Consider the following 22,025-nt stretch of genomic DNA (forward strand, 5'->3'; position numbering starts at 1 on the left):
TCATTACATTATAGATGTGTATTATATGGATTGGTAATGAGATATCAAAAGTTTCCATGAAGCCATTAAATAACAGGTGCTTTCATCCTACCTTAATAATGCAGATCTGTCTCTCTCCTCATCTTCTGTATCGTTCTTCTGCACCGAGAAAAGAAACAAAATGTACAAGACTGGGTTTCAGTTCAAGACAAGTTTGGTCCAATGTTCCGTTGTACTGTTCTTGTCAATTTTCATGAAAATTAATTATTTCATACACACTTCTAGTTTATTAAAGCATTTGTAATTTTCCTGTACTCAAGATTGCACGCTATCATTTTCCTATTTCGCAGCCCATGCAAGGGAGCTGGAAAAAAAGACAGTCCTAACAGAAACAGAGGAAAACCTGTTCTGTTTAAAGTATTAAAATAATACTTTAATGACCACTAAATTAGTGGCATCTTTCTGCATATAATAAAGCAATACATTAACTTAGTAGGAATAAACGAAAAGTGTACAAAAAATACCCAGACCATAAAACGTAACTGTATATAGCATCTCCTTAGAGAGGGGGGGAAAAAAGTAAGTCTGTTGATTGAGCAATAGTAGGCTTTTTTTTGTGTGCGTATGTGTGTTTGTTTGTTTTCCTGTTTTCAATTTCCAATGGTAATAAATCCAAACCAGTAGGGACACTTTATCTTAGATTCAAAAGAGTACTTTGTCCAAGCCCAAATTTTCTGACATTGCTGTAGCCTGCGTGCAGTCATCTCTGCTCCCAGAAGTCTTGGCTCTGCTGCTTTTCACACTAATCTAATGCATTACATATATTAAATCCTTTTTTGTTCAAGGAACCTGCAATTTTACACAATTTAAAAGCTATGATAACCCTATAATTGGTAAACACTGTGGCAAAAAGAAGATATAAATTTGAAACAGTAAGAATTGTTAGTTCAATAATGGGAAGCATCTATGGGAATACGGGAAACATCAATGTTGCCAAACTACAAAAATTCCCCCCAAACTACCTTGTACTTTTTACATTTAAGACAGAACTAGGGTTCAGCTGAAAAAAAAAAAAATCTCAGCAGTACCATTTTCATTTATTTTAAGAGAAGAGAAAATAGAGTTTTCAATCAGATCTTGTGTTATCTGGACTCAACAGTTCATGATGTAGTAGGGAACTGGAAAAAAATATTTTTTACTTTGCTACACTTTTCACTTTTTATTCATCCCTTGTGTTTTTTTCCTTCCACAGTGCAGGAATCAGGACACCACAAATATTCACCATTTTGCTGTGTACACATATAAGTGTTATCATAACTACCTCTGTCATGTAGTTACTCTGTAGTAATGAAATATCCATTACGTACTTAAACAGAGCTACCCAGGAAGAGCTTGTCACACACAAAAAGTGCCAAGTAACCTTCTATTATGCCAAGTCTTTAAGCAACTTTACGATAATTACCATAAACATAGAAAACCTGTGATTTAAGCTCCAAGTGAGGAAAATGCTTATGCATATATTTAACTTTAAGAAGTTAAATATGCTAAGCACTTGCTAAGTAGGTTGGCAAGCACTGGACTGTTTTGTTAAATAAAGCAAGATCTAATTCTTTAACACACAAACACACACACACACACAGAGCTGTCAGTGCCTGCCAAGAGGAATTTCATGCATAGCACTAAACTACGCAATTTCCATTTATTTATCTTACTAATAGTAATAATGCTCAGGTGAAAAGGAAGGTGATGAGCTCAACAACACTTACATAAAATGGTTTATTATATGAGAATACCAGCTTGGAGACCCAAGCCTTCTCACTTTCATTCTTGGCTTGAAAAATATAATTTTACAAAAATAAAGCTTTTAAAGAAACAGATTAATACAAATACGTCTTGAAATGAAAGACAATTAAGTATTTACTGCCACAATCAGTTGTCTCCAACTTTAATCTCAAAATGTGTTAATGAAACTTCTGGATAGAATATTAAAAATTAGTAGGGGCTGAGATTTTAGTTTTAGCCATATTTTCTATCTCTTTCCAAGGCCAGAATAAGTAAATTTAGTTTTTCTGAAATTAGAATAGAACTTCTATTCTAATTAGAAATTAGAATAGAATTTGATACAGCCTGAGTTTATCTCAGTTGATAATTTGATGGCATGTTTCCATTTTTAATTAGTTGAAATGTTTGTAAAAACACATACTAAAATTTTAAAATGTTTATTCATTTAAAAGAAACAGTTGTTTTCAACTCTAAACACCCCACTCGGTAAAAACAGGTATCATCCACTGCAGTAGCGAATAATTGTGAATTCAGTATTCCTCTACACTGATGAGCAGGAAGATAACACAGTAAACTCCTAAAAACGTTATATAAAGAACATAGCTAAATGTGGCTATCACATTCCCCCTCCCTCCCCCCCCCCCCCTTTTTTTTTGGTTGTTCTGTTTGATCTGTATTAAAACCTTTGTGTGGATATATGTTGCCTTCTTACTCTGTACTTGTTCCTTCTCTGCACAAACTTTCAGACCTGTAATATGAAACACTGCAATGCCACTTTGTTGTAGTGCTCAAAAAGCCACACAGGGAGGAAGTGTTCGTCCTGTTCAGTTATCGTTCAAGCTGGCCTGGAAATCAGCTTACTACCTACCTCAAATTCCAACTGACACATCTCCTCACAGGGCACAATTATTTTGGCACACTGCAAGCAAGCTAGACAAATATTTTGAAGACGAAGGAGTTCAAACATTTCCCTTTTAATCTCTTTTCAAAAGTTCTTGCTAATACCTCAACTATAAGCTTCAGAACTGATTTGTCTTACTGTACCTGTTAGCACAATGTAACTGACTTTTTGGGGGCAAGGAGCAGAAAGAGGATGCATTTCATTACTAATCTGATTTCTGTGAAGCAGAAACATGGGCAATTGCAATAGTGTGGGGGCTGGTTTATTTTTGAACTGCATATTGGGAAACTCTGATTTGGGAAGTCTCTAGCTAGGTGAAACATTAAGCCTGTTAGCAATAATCTACTATGGGCTAGTTTAGGAGAGAGACATGGGAATGCTCTGGAAACAAATTTCACTGCGTTAAAAAAAATCAAAAAAATCACACAGTACTTGGGAGTGGAAGTCACATACAGAAAAGAGGCTGGGATGGGAGTATGCTCCAAACCCACATATTTTGCAAGACCTAGCAAAGGCTTGCAATGTCCACCAATTTTTCCACCATCGAGAAACTCTTGAGCTACTTCTTGGAAAAAAAAAAAAATCCAAGAAAAGTTCTCTCTATTATCCTTCATAATGCCACAGTTAATTACCAAAATATCATGAGAGCCCATCAGTGCTCTCCACGCATGTAAGCAATGCTATCAAAATTCCTTCTTATAAGAAAATGCAGTTTTAACTTTCTGGGCATTTTAAACACCACCTTGATCATTTGACTTCAACTGCATGGCTGTATTTACATCTCCCTCCCCTATCCTAGTTCCTTAAGTTATCTCCTGGGTAAATCACATCACATCTCACACAGCTTGGGGAACCTGGTACCTGTTTGTGAGTGGAGTGCCAGACCAGCACTTTACAGAGGAAGTCATTTTAGGAGACTAACAATCAACAGGGATGTTGACACTTCCCAGAAGAGTAGACCTGTTTGGTGGTGGACAGCAGGAACCAAAGGGAGCAATACAAAAGGCAGTTCCCAAGAAGCAAATACATTTTCAGTTACTCTTTTAACTTTCAACTGCATTTGAGAGTGAGACACTATTTCATTCTCTCTCTCTCTCTCTCTCTCTCTCTCTCTCTCTCTCACACACACACACACACACACACACACGTGCGTGCGCGCTCTTGGAACACATAGTATTGTTCGGCAGATAAAAGAGAATGGGAAGTACATTTGCAGCTACTTGTTTCTATTTAAGTTAAATAACAGAGAGGGCAGAAGAGAGTTGGTCCCAGATGAAGGTATGTAGAGAAAAGCGCACTGCTATATTAAAGATGTGCTTTTAATTAAATTTTATCTGAATGATTATAATTGGGGATTTTACCACAGGCATGCTTAGAATAAGGACCTTCTATTTCCTTGCGCAGTGAACACTCCCAGGAAACGGGCATTGGGACAATTTCTTTGTCTAACTACTTTCTCAATTATTTTTAAATGTATTGCTTTTTAATTGTTTTGTTACTGAGATTTTCTGCGTGCTTTTTTGGCCTTTTTCAGATTGCTACAGGCTTTTCCAGAACCTCAGAAATGTCTTTCAGGTGGCCAGGTGCAATACTGGGCATGTAACAAAATACAGGTTCTATTTCATTATGCTTGGATCCAGGAAAACCAGTTCATACAGAGAGTTATAAATTTATCTTTGGACTTGGGAATAAATGGCTCATTTTTGTCACTGGTGCTCCCCATATGGTCCTAATCTCCTTCAGCTTTGTTCTGCATTTATGAAGATTGATATCTCTTTTATTGCTGTATTTTTATGCAGGTCTTAGCAGATGATTTTGTTGCACATTAACTGTTGCAATACATACTGAATATATAAGACTGAGTAGCTATCCTGATTTATTTGAAGACTAATTGTGCTGCTCAGTGCATTAACTAGTGATTCCTTGCTTTCCTGTTGACATTTCTACTGATAATGTAACAACATATTGTGAACTGGCAATTAGAAAACATAGGCCAAGAGAAACAGGTTCCTGCTTCATCTGGGATGCAAAGATACATTGGGTCACATTTTTCCTGTGAGTTTTAAATTCATAGTTCAGCTTTTTATTAAAACAGAAGGACAGGGAGGGCTGAAGATAGGATTTCACGAAGGGAGAAGAATAATGCATGAAGCAGAAATATTTAACACAGAAAGTCCTGCCCTCTCTCACATTAGTTCTTGCCAGATCTGCAGCAGTATATAGAATGCAAGATTGTGTTCTGAAAATTTTCTTAGCTGTTATCTTATGGTCTATGGAATAACAAAAACCAAAAACCAACAACACAAGAATAAACAGGATTATTCATCTTTTTCTTATATTTCTGATGATATCTTTATGCTGAAATAATATTCTGCCAGATCCAGTCTTAGAGAAACCAAAAGGCTTCTGCAAGTAGTATCTGCTGAGTCAAGCAACAGTATCAAATGGCACATACCTTGGTTTCAGCTTAACAGACAGAAGCTAACGTGCTATACCATGTTCACAGAGCTGTCAGTGTTCAGTCCAGCTAAGAAGCCATTAGGGATGAGAGCTTCCCTCTTTTCCTCCATCAGTGCACACCAGGGCAGTACTAGACAGATGGGTGCATGGGAGTATAGGGTCACCTACACGTGACACAAGATTGGAGACACTGACCTTTTAGCCACAAGTTCTCATTTATTCCTCATGCAATATAAGGGCGCAAGAAAATTTGTAAAGGACGTTGTAGAAGTTATGACAGCAAAAAACTAATGCCATCTAATGCCTCCACTACAGCCTTTGCCAACAATCCCCAAATGAGGTAGTCTGCATATGACCATTTATGACAGTTCAGCTGCTCCTTTTGCAACTTTAACTGAAATTTAATAGCAACTGATGCTAGAAAGCCAGTTATTGCTGAGTAAGTCACCTCAGCCACCTTATGCCTCTTAGTTTTTTCTTCTTACTTTAAGGAAATTGACAGAGAATTGAGGAAAAAATATTCCCATTCTGCCAGCATTTGGAAATAAATAAGGAAAAGGGAGACTAAGTTCCCATTTGGTACTCCTCTTTTCTTTCATTAGACTAACACTCCCCCACCTCCAAATTGAGTATCTGGCTGTAATTAGACAAAAATGAAGCCTTCTTTGAAATCAACTTTGGGATTTCTGTGTGTCAGTTTTCAAAGACAAACAGAAATATTCTGTGTCTATTTATTTAAACTTCTGTCCAGAATAAGACCTTGTTACTGTTGGCTCTTACCAAGAAAGCCTAGAGCATAAAGCAGCTTTTGCCAAGAAACACTGAGATTCTTCCTTGTAGAGTAATTCCCAAGCTTCTGACTGTCCTGTTCCCACAGCACTTCATTAGCTGAAGAACTGAAGAAAATGGATTCTGTTTACGTAAGAACAGATATTAATAGAGTTCATGCTCATTTCCATGGCATGCCATACAAGGACATACAAAATGACCAGTTTACTTGATGCAAGTGAAACTCTCCTGCTAAGTGGCCACTGGGGTAAGTAGGGTTAAGACAGAAAATAGAAATTTCGCTGGGGATTGATTTTGGGGACACAAGAGGGAGGATAAAGAGATGGAAATCACATTAAAAGTAATTTCTAAGTCTCTATTCCGAGAATTTTTAAAGTTCAGCCCTGTAGAGCCTACACTCTACACACACATTTTAGCTGTGTTACCTTCCATCTTGCTCTGTGTCTACTAGAGGATGGTTGTATTTAGGTCACCAAACCAAAAAAAATGATACAGAACCCCAGAGCAGACCTGCTAAATGGATTGTCCCTACCTGTCCTCTCCATTCTCTGTGCACCTCCTTATTTCAATGGGGATAGTTGCCTGAGACATGCATGCACCATTTCACCAGCTCCCCTGCTTATCCAAAATCCTTTTTATGGTCAAGTTTCGCACCACTCTTTCTACAGAAATCTTAAGAAATGATGGCTTGTGAAAAAGGCTTTTGCAATACAATCTACAGTACAGTAAAACAACCTGGCACATCACAGACTTGTAATGAGGCTTTTCTCTTTACTAATACTGCTAACAACTGTATTTGACCAATGTAAAGCCCTCCACACACACACACATCTGGTTGTTCAGCTCATAGGCAAGACCTTTATTCTGAATACCCACAAAAACACTGCAAGCAGTGCTTTATGTAAATGAGGTGCTGTCGCTGACTGGAAAATAGCTCGAGCAGACAGACAACTTGGAGACGTGGCAACTATCTGGCTTCTCAAGAATGACAGGAGCCAACAAATAATGCTTATTTTATACTCAAATCCCAATGAACTCCATCCAAAAGTAGGTGTTTTTAGAAGGTTTGAGGAAGGTCTCTATCACACACAGCTTTTCAGAATATACATTGACATACTGTAGGGCAATCCAGGAAACATAACTTGAGCCAGAGCTGGCAAGGAAATGCAGCTCTCTCTAACATGCAAACTCTCAGAGCAGCTAAAAAGGAAAGATGACATTTTGTGGAAGAGATTTAAGTTCCATGACAGAAAGTGCACTGTGTCGCAGCAAGAGGTGCAAAATAGGTAGCTAATGAAAAAGGACACGAGGGAAAAAAGAAAAAGAGAGTGAAAATGGAGCACTGCAAAACTGTCTACACTCTTTCAGGTTAATTCTGACAATACTATCACAATTTCTTCCTTTCCTAATCGATTTTCTTTGTCGTAAGAGTCAAAAAGAACAAAATTTTCCACACAAATTCACAGAGAAATACTAGCAGCAAGGCTGAGACCAGAAAGGCTACCTTGGTTTACTCTCCTTAATTACATGACTTTTTTAATGAAGGCCCATCAATAAACACAGCACATATTCAAAATTAAAAAAAAATAGAGAAGGAAAAAAAGTGAACCACATGAAAAATACTACCACAAAGGGTCACATTTTAAAGGGTATTTGAAAAGCTTAAATGTTATAACAGGTATATTTAAGCTGTCTTCAGATGTTCATTATGTAAAAGCATGACTTAATGTGCACAAACATTTTGCAGTGAAGGCTGGTAAAATTTCACTTTGCCCTGCTCCCAGCCTCAGTCTGACTTTGTCCATTCACCAGTTTGTGGGCTGCCTCTAATGCTTCTAATGAGAACAGGATAGAAATAAATCTCTGGGCCAGCATTAACACAAGTATGGAAACATCCCGTAAGAGCAACAGTGCACAGAGTGTGTCCTATTCACTGTGTCTTATCCTCTAAGCACAAGCAATGCAGAGCTGAGACAGAGAGCTTAACACAGAAATGGAAATACATGACTTTCTCTCTTCCTCCTTGTAATACATTTCTCCCCTCTTTTTGTGCATCAGAACAGTGGGGATTGCTTTTTTATCATGAAGTTCTGAACTTACATCCATTTCCTATGGAAATTGATGTTAACTAGCTACAATCTAGTCCATCCCCACTGAATGTAGAACAGCATCAGTAAGAACAGTGTGTTTTCACGGCCATCATCAATATGCTGAGAACCGAGTGGGGAAACAGACCTCCGAGATTTGGTTGCACTAGCTGAATGAGAGACGTTCTCTAGTTTTGATGAGAAATTCCATCAAGGACATAATAAATAATTCCAAGTAAAGTCTTATTGAACCTTGCGCACAGCCATACTCAGTTTCAACTTTGATAAACTGACATTTCTGACCTAAAAAGAGGCCTTGCTGAAAAGCCGCCTATCTTTGACACACACCAATCACATAAAAACCACACAGTAAAGAGCACTGACCCAGCACAAGCTTACCAGATAGCAGCTATGCACTTCCATGTCTGTTTCACAAATGCAGAGGTGAAGAAGTCTCAGAAAGACTTCAGTGAAGCTAAGAGAGTTCATAAATAATCTGACTCCTCCAAGGAAAAAATATCCTTAAGACTAATGACTCTTTCAGATACTCAAATGGTGCTGAAGACTGGAAAACATCAAATATAGTGGCAGTGAACAGAGAGAATCCATCCCTGTGGTATCACTACACGTTAGAGAGGAGCGTAAGCAGCTGGTAAAGGAAAAATTGAAAAAGGATATGGAAACACAGTATTAAAAAAATGCATACATCATATTGAACCATTAATTCAACTCCTGCAATGTGCTTGTGTCTGCCAGTGCTGCAGTTAATAGAGAGTCTATGAGACTCAGAATGCAATTAAGTCTTGGCGGAAGCACAGTTGGAGGCTGTGGCAGTTTCTATAGCAACGTGAAAGGCTCAAGACTAGTAACAGGAGATTAACTTAAAGGCAAGATAAGTACATAAATACAGCTCTCATTTACCATTTTCTCTGCTTCCAAATGGGCAACGTATTTTCCATTTAAACAATATAGAAACGCAGTCAGATGTCCTACTTGTTATTAACTAGGGTAAAAATAACCTTTACAAACATCCTCTTAAAAATTTCTGACAACTTCACAATCAGGGGATCCATCCAAACTTCCCTAATTAATTCAATCAAAATTGAAAGCACCGAACTTGAATGCTGCCAGAAGATTTAGAATGAGGATCCAAGATATGGAACAAGACAGCGCGAATAAGAGTTTGCTGATGTCAATGCACGGTACGCTTATGAACAAATCCTCTTGACGCATTTTTATGGATTACGCTTCAGATAGGGTTTTAAGTCTCCAGAAGGGAAAGATAAAGAGTTTCTGTAAGCACCACAGATCTTTCCTTTTTTTTTTTTTTTTCTTTTTTTTTAATACTCTGGTTTCAGTAAGAAAGGCAATACTGAAGAAACGTTATCCAATATTTGTCCTGGCACTTAAGAGCCTTTAGTCAAAGGTTCAGCTGAGAATGCAGTCACCCTTTTGAACTACTATCCACGCTACATACAAAAAAAAAGCATGTGAAAGAGATTTCCTCACTACTTCCCTGGTGCAGCCAGTTGCTCTGATTTTTTTTTTCATAATTTAAAAGCAAATTAAAAACGCTTAAGATATTCAGGAACACACATCCATGAAACACAAACATATTCTTGCCCTGCCTTCTGTACCCTTTTCAATTGTGTAATGTAGAGCTAGCTCAGGCACCTTTGCAGAGCATTGGTTTGTCCTTCACAGAATCTGTTAGCATCAGACTAACGAAAGAAAAATAGCACTGCTCCCCCAGTGAAATTATTAAGTACATAGTTAATTCACAATGTTTTCCAAGGATTACTGTGGAATATCTGTCTCAGACTACACAAATCTCATGGGCTGACCCAAAGACCCAAAATCAACAGTCAACTTTCAATCAACTGGTGAAATGGGGAGAACAATATTTTCATTTGGGAAAACTCCAGATGTGCTACTGCTTCTGGACTCACAGCCTGAGCTAACACAGCACCCCACATCTGATCCCCTATGCTTTTATTCAGAGCAACAGAGACAACCCAAATTACCTTTGGCATAAAGCAAATGGAGTTAGTGGATCAGGAAACAAAATATTCAGAATTAGATAAAGGCTGTATCAACCTTTTCCTTCTTCCTTTCCAGTCTATGAAAAAAAAATGGAATGAAAATATTTTCTCTGCATAGATCTGCATTACTTAACTACATCTCTACCCATTACTGTTTACCTGAGGGTTTGTCATGTGTGCCACTAGACAGTTCTTCCTGGGACTCAGCCTGGATCCTTAGAACCTATTTCTTCAAAATGTTTTTTCAAATAAACTCTTAAGTGCCAGGAAAAATATTGGATAAAGGTTCTTCAATATTGTCTTTCTTCATCCCCCAAAATGCTCCTACCTCTAGTTCTAGCAGCTTTTACTAGACAGATTTCCCCTTTGAATACCCAACAACTATGCCTTCAAATTCTCATGTTTTTGCTTACATGGTAGCGCTTTTTGGGTTGAAATTTGATGAATTCTTGCCTATTTGAGGGAAAAAATGCAGATACCCTGTGAAAATTTCAAGAAGTCACTGTTATGCAATTCAGAATGTTTATTCCACTTCACCTGATATTCCAAGCTTCCCGTGATAATATCCAAGCACCACCTAGAGTAATGAGACTGGCATAGCATTACTCACAGTGAAACGTGTTTTATGCTATGGTGGGAGGTCACCTGCCACATGTGCAGAGCATTAGAAACCAGCAAGATGGGATTTTCTGTCAAGAGAATAATACCTTCTCCACCATAAGTAAAACGTTTCGTCTTGCAAAATGCCTTGAAAGCACTGTGTTCAAAAATAGTACTCTCTTCTCCACAAAATCATTCCAGAGTCAAAATTAGCTTTATCAGGGATCTCTGCCACATCAACTACACAACTCAGAGTAGACATGATACAGGAATAATCTTTTCATTGGCACAGCTAGGTGCTGATCCATTGAAGGCTTCTAACAATTGGACTAAGGCCTTCAATCTCTACCCAAAGCAACTAACAGCCAGTGAAGAGCGTGAAATACTAGAGTTTTCTCCAATATTTTCCCTTCTCAGAAAAAAATCCTCTGCAACAAGAGCTGTACTACCAGGCTGAGATGCACTAAGGTATGAAAGAAACCTTGCCATTCCTTTCTATTGCACCTCCATCAGTGCAATACCTGATTTCTAGATAGGCGACTTCTTGCTTTAGTATCATATTAGACAAAGGGGCAAAAGTTTAGCAGATGTGAAGTGGCTCAGTGATGAAAATTTCCTCCCTATTTGTTTTAATTTAGCAAGGAACAAGAAAGAAAAATAAAGAGTCTCTCTAAAGCCAACTGTTTGTTCTACTCTGTAATAGCAAGAGTTTCAGAGTATAAAATCATACTTTCGCACTTTCGCACTTTCAAGAAAACTCTTGGTAGAGAATGGGAAAAAAATGTATATCTAAAGACCGCATAGCAGCTTCCAGAATTAATATTTTGCTGAGTGAAAGAACTACAGAAGGGTAAGATGAGAACACCACTCAACTTCACAGAAATGACATATGAGTTGATACTGAAGAATTAATTTATTCTTCTGTTTTCCACTACTGATATTTCTTCCCTTTCGATTAATTAAAAAGCCACAACTGAAGACCATATAGGGACAGCAGCAGCCCTTCAACTCCAAAGTTAACTTTAAAAAAAAGAAATCCCATGCTACATAAAGATTTCAAAGGGAACGTTACATAATGTAGAATCTGTTAAGTGGGAAGAAGTTGTACTAAAGAGAACCATCACTCCCCTCAGTATTCTTAAGAGCTGACCTGTCCTTTAACTGAAGTTACCATATAGCACTTTGAAGAGTTTCTTTTCCTTTTCCAGAGTGTCTGTGGCAGTGCCAAGCTTCTCAAGAGAGACAGCCTAATAACAATATAAAAAAAAAAAAAGCTGTCTTCCTCTGCAAATAAAGGTTTTGATATTTTCTTCTTCGATTTTGACCTAATCTGAACTTCTCTCTTTCTTTAAAGTAAGTAGCCTTCACTGAAGGAAAATGCAGCATCTAAATTTAGAAGTATGTATCTCAGGTATCAGCAAAGGGCTTCAAAACAGAACTTGGAGCAAAACTTTTCAAAGCTGTTGGTTTTTCGTGATTTTTTTTTTTTTTTTAAATCATGGCTTAGGAGATCCCTAAGCACACTGCAGAAACAGTATCTCTCTGAGTTTTTAGGAAAACAGGAAGGAGGTGAATTCGGTTTTACGATTTAAACTTTAGAAACAGACTTCATAAAGAATGACAATCACATGAACCTGCGTTTACTGTATATATTAGAAACAGAGATGTTTGTAAGAATTGATGTTTACATGGATCTGGATTTAGGTTTCACCTGCTTATGCTCTTTCTGGTTAGAAAGCATAGTGACTTTGCTACCATTGAGAACACGGTATAAGGAACACAACAGAAGTCGTCAACACACTGCTGCTGCTGCTAGTAACTTACACTCCAGGCAGATCCAGAAGGAAATTTTCTTTTAGCTGACAAATCTGCCTGCAATTGTGAAGTTGCTAGAAGCATCTTTATTCTACAACTTGCAGGAAGACTTTTTTTTTTTTTTTTGTAACATCCAAATTACTAAGGGCAACTGAGAAGAAAGGTGTGCAGAGCTCACTGACTATCTAGAACACACCAGGTTGGTGTTCTGTCAGCAGCAGTTTTCACAAGTTGCTTCAAGCTTCTTATATGAACTGTGCTTAGTGTTAATTAAGTAGATACAGCTTGTCTGAACTGCCCTATAGCGCATTTAATATTTATCTATTTATCAGTTTCATCTTCCTTTTCCCCCACCTCAACCAGCATTTTGTTTAAGCATGGAAAGAGTTATGGAACATAAATGGTTAGTAAAATAGCTAGGAAATTGCTTAGAAGAAACTTTAAGGACATGAAGGGAAGAATTGGAAGAAAGGTAAAGCGGCACATCAGATATTTAGTCAAGGAAATATTCTGTTCACACATCATTCCTTGCAATTAAGTGGTAGATTGCTTGCTATACTTTCCTAGTGAAAATATGAAAAAGACAAATATATTTTTAGAAGTACTGTATGGTTTTGAGTTACAGTGTGCTGCATATAACCAAATTCAGCTCACTGTTTATTATTGCTGCATTGTACCCTTGTATTGACTGGTAAAAATGATTAGGATGCTCAAAGGATGCTCCAACTCATCATGAGCTGGATTCAATAATCTTGTACGTCCTTTCCAACTTGGGATATTCCTATGAAAGCTATCCGCGTATTTTCAAACTCTCTGAGAATTAAAAAGCTAACAACTGAAATAATATCAAAGAGAGAGTTCTAAATCATAGATTCTTTCCTTGATGTACAGCACTACTTTAAGAAAATCCTAAAACCATCAAGTAAATGCTCTGGTTTCTTTTTCTTTTTTTTTTTTTTTTTTTAATAGCAATATATTCTTTAATTCCAGCGTAGTTCCATTCAGTTTACTGCTTTGGGCGAGGGAAAAACATAAATAGCGCACAAAAATCCTAAAGCTAGAACTTAGGATCTACAAAGACCTCCCTAAGACGTCTCCTGCTCTCCTCTACTTACACCCATATCCTTATCTTGTGAAGCTTTACCTCTCCACAAGTCTGCAAGGTTTAGATGGGGATCAGCCTTTTTCCCTGACCTAGCACCTGGGTGCCTCTCCTGCCTATGCCAGGCAGAGATCCCAGCACCCTCTGCTTAGGAAACCTTGTATCTTGCAGCCACCCCATCAGTGAGATGCAGGGGAGGTGGCTTTTAACTTGTTGATTTGGCAAACGACACCTCCCCCCCAACCCCAGCTCTCGGTGTGTGGATGCTGGCAGAGAAATCTCCCACCTTAGGTCCTATGCTGCTTTTGTGCACAGCCCAGTGACACCAACAACTCCCAGGCAAAGCTCCGGTCGCATACTGAAAGCAATGCTGCATCATACGGCAGCAGCCCCTCATCAAGTATTTCCTTGTCTGCCTAACAGCTTACGGAAACATTTAGTCCTGATCAGCATCCTTTAACACAATCATCCCCAGGAACGGTTGGCTCACATGGCAGAACAGCTGAAGGCCAACAGTATTATTTCCTTATTGGCACAAATCCATGCATGCTCATCTGTGGTGGTCTGGGAACAAGGCTACATCTAATTCGAGAGTATGATCAGTGAAAATTCAAAGGTCAGGATTTAGGTTGTTGACAGAACCTCACCTTCAAGCATCTAAATTACCAGCAGTGTAAGCCAACCCATGTGCACAAAGCCAAACTGCCGTAATGTTTGTTTAAATTAAAAATTGCCTTTGAAATGAGTAGGAACGCATCTGGAAAAAAACATATCAGGAGGTGTTGTGTTTATTTATTCTTACTATAACTTTCTGAAGTATCACGTCAATGTTTCCGTAATATTCTTAAAGGCATTTTCTGCTTTCTCCTCCCTTTTTTTTTTCCCACAGATCTCTTTATTTAAGAAAATTAAGATGTGTCAGTAAATCAGGACAATTCAAACTAAACTTTTCTAACCCTGGCCCCCAGGAAACAGGATTAACAAGCATCTTTGCCATACATTTCATCATGTTTTTCATGGTTTTGGCTCAACTGCATTTGTGTTTTTATTACAGGCATATTTCATCCTTTTCCTTCCTCACAGCAAAATAAAAAGGTACCCAGTATTGAGTTTGATAGCTCTGGAAACTATTTAACAGCAATGCTGACTCATGAACACACATTTCCTTTTTTTACTTGAAGCAAAGAAATTAAATACCACAGAGACTGCTCTATAGCAGAAACCCAAATAAGCTGGGAGAGAATGAAACTGCATTAGGCTATAATGTGCTAATATGCTTTCAAGATTCAGCCAAGCCTTTCTTCACGCAACTGCGATAAATGCTGGCATATTCTTCTGGCAAGTGAAGTTAAGTACTTTGACATGTTTGCATCTCTGCTAGGTAGGTAAAATAAACTCATTAAAGAGGAAAAAAGTGGTCTAAGAACTGGGGGAAGGGGGAGCAGGGCCTGTATTCAGAGCATGTCTTAAATTTCACTGTTACACAGCCCTGCATTGGAGAGAGCCCAAGTCTCTCTGAAGACTACAGTTGAATAAAAAAATGGGATTTTCTTTTAACAGTGGACTTTTTTAAGGTTTTTGCTTTATTTTACATTTCTTGTCTGCTTTTCTGGTAACATTTCCCATTCCCATCCCTAAACTTAAACCCTCACTGGCTTTACAAAGTCAGTGGCTATAAGAATAGAAAAAAAAGCCTGAAATGTTTTGATGTTTAGATATCACAGAACTTTCAGTAAAAATACTTTTAATTTCCCAAGGGATGAGTTTCCTATCAAAGACTTCACTTCTGCTATTTTTTCCAAATGCCCTCATCATCTGCGTATCTGGAACAAATTGTATTGCTTACGTACACCAAAGAAAAGGAATACAAAAAGTGATAACAGAGTTTATTGGTAGTCTTGCTGAGTTAAGGAAGGTGACATGAACATAAAACAAAAAATGATTGTATTTCACAGTGGTTTGGAGGTGAATTCATACCCTTCCTTCATGCCTCTCTGATATCGGCAATTATCTGAGGAAGGAACAGGATGATGTGCTGATATGTTACAAAAATAAAAATGCAATACCTAATTTTAAAATACTCAGAACATATGAAAGAATTATGTTCAAAGCAAATACAGCTAAGTAGTGAAGGAGAACAATGCTGACACCAAGTGGAAGAAAACGCTGCTGCAAACTTGAGATGCTTGAAAATCTCAGAGCCGCAAGTCTTCAGTTAAGGTAATATGGTGAATTTTCAAAACATCAGAGGAAGACCACACGCATCCTCTGAAAGTGGAAATGTGTGTTATCCTAATGTATATGCTACCTGATTAATTATAATCCTCTTCCTTGTAGTGTAGCTGACACCTTAGTAAGCAAACAACCAGCTGCCACTCTGAACACATCAGGTAGGAATTGCATTAAGACTCCTTAATCTGTAATCAACTTAAATTCTGCGAGTTTGACTATGGTAGGGGTTTTTGAGATGCTCTGTTCACAACAAAACTTAAAGCAGGCCTTCACAGACTAAGAGGTAACAAAGGTGAGTCTCTACTACTGCTTAGTTTGTTTCTGCACAGCAGAGCACCTTCAAAATGTTTTTCCAAGTCAGGAAAGGCATGTGTCAGTTTTAGAAAGTACTTCTCTCACACACTTCCTACCATTACTGAATGACAGGCAGTGACCGGTGTTATCAGCCAGTGTGATCACTGGAGCTGTATTGTTGTATTATTGATTGCACTAAAGAATCACAGGCCGTCAGTTTGGCCAGCTTCCTTCTTATGTGTTCCAGCTGCTTGTTACGGTAAAGCACTGCTGACAGCGTGCTTCATGGCCCACATAACTCACCTTCACCTGCCGACATTCTCTCCTGGTGCAGCTCTCACCAGCCAAAAGAGAAGTGAAAAATAAAGAAACAACGTAGATAATGTGGGGAGGAGGGAGGTGACCAGCAAAAATCAATTAAGTCACAGAAAGGGTTACAAGTGTGACAGCAAAGTCCCACAGCACACACACAGCAGGTCAGGAGAAAGTCTCAGAAATGCTGGAGCAAACATTAAATAAATGAATGACATTACCTCCACACCCTGCAGTTTGCTAAAACTGGAGACCAGGCACACTTGTTGTTTCAGAGTTTCAGATCTCCGCTATAAGGCAGGTCTGCTGCAGATCACAGGCACTGCTCAGAAATAGCACCTCATTCTCTCCATGCCCTATTCCTTTCACCTATAGACAGAAAGGCTCTGGCGCTGAAGACCTGGAATGAGTAATGAATACTCCAGCCACATCCACTTCGGCTGTTTTAAGTCACAATTGCTTAGTACAGTGCTCTTTATCAAACCCTTATGCCTGTAGTCAGTAATATATGCTTCCCAGTTTATCCAGACGAAAAAAAATACATCCTTACAATCTATGGCCCACAATTTTTGTGGAGATCCAGGTCCTGCTTTGATCCCCAAGGTATGGCATTTTTTTATCCACTCTTCTGGTTTGGGCAGTTCACAAATACAAAATTAGAACTTAATGTTTAACAAGTCCATGCTTTTGCTAAATTTACAAAGGTAGAGAAACACTTTTTCTGTGGGATGGGAAGCAATACGAAGAAATCTCTCTATAATGTAACAGCAATCCCTACAGAAGTATTGACAAAACTCCTGGAAGTTCAGGTGGCACACACAGGACTCACTATGTTCACACCTAAGCGCAACTGGAAGTTACCTTTGCTAAGCAAAGAACTTAAGTGAAAGAAAAAAAAAAAAAAATCGAGATCTGTACCAATTTAAAGTAAGGGAAAAGTGCTAAGAGCCACAAATATGAATTGGAAATACGTTCCCCTATCCAAAAAGAATTTCATCAATAAGACACTTTAGTCTAACCTGGAAATTTGAGTTTACTGTATCATAAGATCATGTTTGTTCTGTTTTTGAAAGGTTTCGACTAATTTCAAAAGCATTGTTATGGGATTATCAAAGGAAAACATCAGTTGAGTTATTAGCTGTCCTTGAAATTGAGAGCAGTTTATCAGGGAGACCACAATTTTTTATGGCAACTTCAGATGAAAGTGAGGCACCAATTCATTTTTTATTTTTTAAGAAATGGGTTAATGCTGAAACATCCCCTCCCTCTTTGAAAAAAAAAAAAAAAAAAAGCTACAAGTCTGATACTGACAAAACTCCCTAGACCACAAAAACCTTCCCAAAAAAAAACCATTCAAATAGATAGCCTCCATAAAATATTTAGCTCCAGTGATCCCAACCAACTCCTAACCACATTGCATAGTTTGAGAAATCCACTCTGATATGTCTGCAGTCTTTCTGCAGCTCTAGGAGAGTGCCCTGCTCCCCTTCCCCAGCCACCTGAATCTCTGCAATCCCTTTACAAGCGGGTTCCATTAAGGCCTTACATTGTCATTACAGCAACGGTCAGGAAAAAGGACAAACTAAAGCCATATAGTAGCTTGTACACATCTTTTAAACAACTATCTTTAGATGGAATAGGTGGGTGTGAACAGTCTCCTAGCCAGCCTGGGATACTAGTTCTGATCTATTAGAAAGCTGCCTGTCTCAAATCTGCAAATTCTTCTCCCAAGCAGCCAGCCTGAATCAGCCTACAGGGATAGAGTAGGTGGGATGACTCCTGGCACTTCTAGGTATCCTAAGAGCTATGATCAGGAACAATCAGTCTTGTTCATCTCAGGCTACAAACTACACAGCTGCCTATTAAGCTTATGTCAGCTGTATAGCATGCTTGCCAGATCAGTATGGCTTTTATTTGTTCAAGCTCAATTAATTATAGTGTCATATAAAATTGAAGTGAAAAAATATACACTGAAAAAAAGCACCCCAACAACAACGAAAAAAATCTCCTGAATTAAGTAGTCCAAATGCAAGTATCAGCGTTACTGCTTCAAGTTATTTCATGAGAAACAGCCAATAAAAGCAAGTTTCATTTCCAGGAAGCAACAAGGGATCTGAGCCAGGCTTGCCATTTCACTTTTTGCTTGCTTTGCTGGAACTAGTTCATGCACGTTGAATATGTTTAGTTTGTAAACCTAACTTTGATGTTTCTCGTTTAGTGGACTTTCAGCAATTGTTACATTATGAAAGATGAAGAGTACCTATCCAATGTGCTAGATTTCCTGCCAGAAATTACAAAAACAAGATCAACCACAGAATACCAAATTCCCTTCTCACCACAGATGGGATTTCTTTCATAAGCTTACCTCAGAGTAGGAGAGTGCCTCATGGCTATGCCTTGTCTGGGGTTTTATTAAAGAACTTGAAAGGATTTTTCCAGCAGAATTCTTTCCCACATCACCACAATCTCAAACAGACTGTGACATTTTTTTCAGAATTACAGGGAATGAAGTTGCTTTTAAAACAAAACTATTGCAATAGAAAGCCAGAAGGCCTGACTTTGGGCTTTTCTATTACCTTTCCAATCTCCTTTAGTTGCTGATGCTTCTTAATCTGCCTAGTTTTGTGAACAGAAACATTATATAATTGGATTCCTAATATTTTGGTCTTGCATACTCATTTGCAGGAATCCCCAAAGATGGTAGTGGCATAAGACATCAGAGTGTGAGGAAAGGTAGAGGTGTGGGCTCCAACACGGTCTCTGTGTGAAATGACCCCAGTTTTAGATTTGGGACCATGTCCTGTATCACAGGATATTTCATAAACATCCTTACATCAGTGTCTTCTGTTCTCTGTACCTACAACTGAACAGGATTTTTTTAAGAAAAACTTCTTAAAGAGAGGTTCCAAGGAACACAACAGTCACAGTATTCTGCTTTGGGATATATAATATGCTCTAAATACAGTATTTGACTTTATAAGTTTCCCGATTTTTCTTAACAGAGATACATGAAGAAAGAAGCCAGGAAAGTAAGGAGTCACAACCATGAGCAGCATGAGCTATAATTACATGCGATGCAAATCTTTTTTATAATCCTTCACCTGATCTGGCACACTTCCATCAATCTGAACTGCAAGGTAAAGTATTAGACTGCAGATCTTATTACTACATCCCCCTCAAGTCCTTTTCTAAAAATCAATTTCAAGTTTAGCAGTTAAGCAGCAACGATACATCACATCCTGAAAACAAGAATTACATTGACCCTCTCCCTAAAGCAGCAGTAGTCTACCATGCTTCTTCCACTAGGAGATTTTTTGACAAATAAGGCAAACAAGGAAAAGTACTAACATTGTTTTAGAAAAGAACATACCCAAGGAAAAGCTGAAACATACTCAGCATTTTCTGAAAAGATGAGAGGGGTTTCACTCTTCTGGTTTTGCTCTTCTGCATCATCTACATATAGTAGAGCAGTAATAAGTGTTTCACTTGAGGAAACATTCAGTGGCTTTGATCTAACAAAGTTCTACATTAAAATATCTAAAGTGGAAAAAGTATTTTTTTTCTTGACCTTTTACTTTTACATTCGCCTTTTTTTTTTTTTTCCATAATCAGAAATTTAAAGACTTATGTTTCCCCTCTAGCTTGGGCATACAATGAATACTTCGGCTGCTGGCAATGAGGTATAGTCAGTACTCACACTATGTATAAGCAAATGTATTTCCATTTGTAGGTTACAACCTAATGAAGCACTTTTGATTCCTTGCTGAATCAATTAATGTAACTTTCTTACCTGAAGGCCATCTGCTTGACTCGGTGAGAAACCAGGGTTCAGATCAACAAAAAGCATCTCATAGTGTTGAAGCAAATACAGCAGGAGACCATTGTAAAGCCTTTGTTCTTCACAAGCCAAGGGACCGACAGGGATCCTAAGGGAAGAACAAATGGATTAAGTTTTGGAGCTCTCATACCAGGGGCTAGTGATGCAGGGACCCCCCTTGTACCTGAGATAATTCACCAGTGCAGCCAGCCAGGCAGCTGGATAAAACAGTGTTCCACGCTCATTTCCCATCAGCAATTGTTGGGACAAAAATCATCTCCACTTGGTGGGGGTCACAACATTGGGAACCCCACAGTGACAGAACCCCAGTTTGCTACACTGGTTCACATCCCACTGAATCTTTGAAGCAGTGCAACAAAATAGCTAGAACCTGTCAGTCTGCCATGAAGTTCACAAAAGCAAAGATGAAGACAAAAAAAAAAAAAAAAAAAAGCCCCAGAAGCCTGCCAGCCTGCCACCACTCAGTGGCACAGGGGCTGGAAGAGTTGTTTTGCTGTTCCAGCTTAGCTTCTGAAGGTGAACTTTGAACACTGGAACAATATCTTATTACCAGAACTGCCTGGAAATAAACATAGATAAGAAACTGTTACAGCGTAATAATTTGTAATTTCACAGACTTCAGTCACATGCAGTGGAACTTCCTATGCTTCCCTTAGCAGATTTTTTTTTCCTCTTTTAATAAGTAGTAGGTTCATTTGTACTATCCGTACAAGTAGACTAAATCAGAATCATTTAATCAAAATAAAGAGATTCATCTCATTCTGTGAAGGGACTGCGTATTCCCCCTGTGAACCATCTGGAGGCTTGGAGGATATTTGCATATGAATTTTGTAACCTAATCCAGCTTCCCCAGAAATGCTGCATCAACTCAGGTCCACCCAACATAATATCAATAATTAAACAATTAATGAACTCTGGAGACTAAGGAGGAGACATACACACACACCAGTCTTCTGTTTGCTAAATCAGTACATTCATTATTCATTTGCAATTTTAAAGTACAAATATATGCACTGGGCCCAGTTCAAGTGCTTTCATTCACATTCTCATTTTGTAAATCTACATTTGTTTCTGTGAGAACTCGAGTTTGGGCTCCTTTTAAAAAAGGATGGTTTAAGAAGAGTTATAGGCAGGTATGACCTAGATTTACAGGATAAACTGCTGTGTCATCAGTTCTTTTTCAGGATTGAGTAACAATTCTCCTTCTTGGATTCCTCCTCTTCTCAGGACAGACTCAATTTCTCAAAAATAAATAAATAAATAAATAAAGTGAAATCAAGCATGACTTTTAAACCTGGTTAACTGAGCAACAGCCTTTCCGGCATAGAATAAGCCCGAGAAATTACTCGGGGTTTACCCAAACATTAACACTCTCAACTCATAAGCCATACAAGCAATCTTTTCAGGTTTTTTTTTTTTTTTTTTTAAATCTTCTTTAACTTAAACATTTGTTCTCTAATTCATCCCTACCAACTGTTAACTCCCTGCTAGCAAGGTGCACTCCGCAAGTTGTTCCTGAAGATAAACAGCTCTCTGTATTTACTGGGGCCCACTTTCCCTTAGTAGCAGCCTATGTTTTGGCTGCTCAGTTCTCAAGTCAGCTTAACACAAACCAAAGCTGTACGCTAGGATGTGACCCTACAGCTGACTCCAAATATCAATATCTGCTCATCTGCAAGTACTCACGGGTGGCAACATATGGGTATTCCAAATATAGAAAGCACATTTTTAGTTTCCTCTGAAGCCACCTTCCTCACTGAGTTTCAATTAATTCTGTAAAACAAACATTTCC

General features: G+C 38.3%; 1 protein-coding gene across 3 annotated transcripts in view; it reads right to left on the reverse strand.

Annotated features, from left to right (window-relative positions):
• FAM13C (family with sequence similarity 13 member C) overlaps positions 1-22,025 on the reverse strand; it is a 128,591-nt gene that overhangs the window by 90,471 nt on the left and 16,095 nt on the right. For all 3 annotated transcript variants that reach the window (XM_040563654.1, XM_040563655.1, XM_040563656.1), the window contains 2 exons: positions 20,186-20,321; positions 92-138 (listed from right to left, as the gene is read on the reverse strand). In XM_040563654.1, coding sequence (XP_040419588.1) covers positions 92-138; positions 20,186-20,321 — 183 coding nt within the window. The remainder of the gene's footprint in view (positions 1-91; positions 139-20,185; positions 20,322-22,025) is intronic.

This window comes from Cygnus olor, chromosome 7 (genome assembly GCF_009769625.2).
Source record: "Cygnus olor isolate bCygOlo1 chromosome 7, bCygOlo1.pri.v2, whole genome shotgun sequence".
NCBI classification, from domain to species: Eukaryota; Metazoa; Chordata; class Aves; order Anseriformes; family Anatidae; genus Cygnus; species Cygnus olor.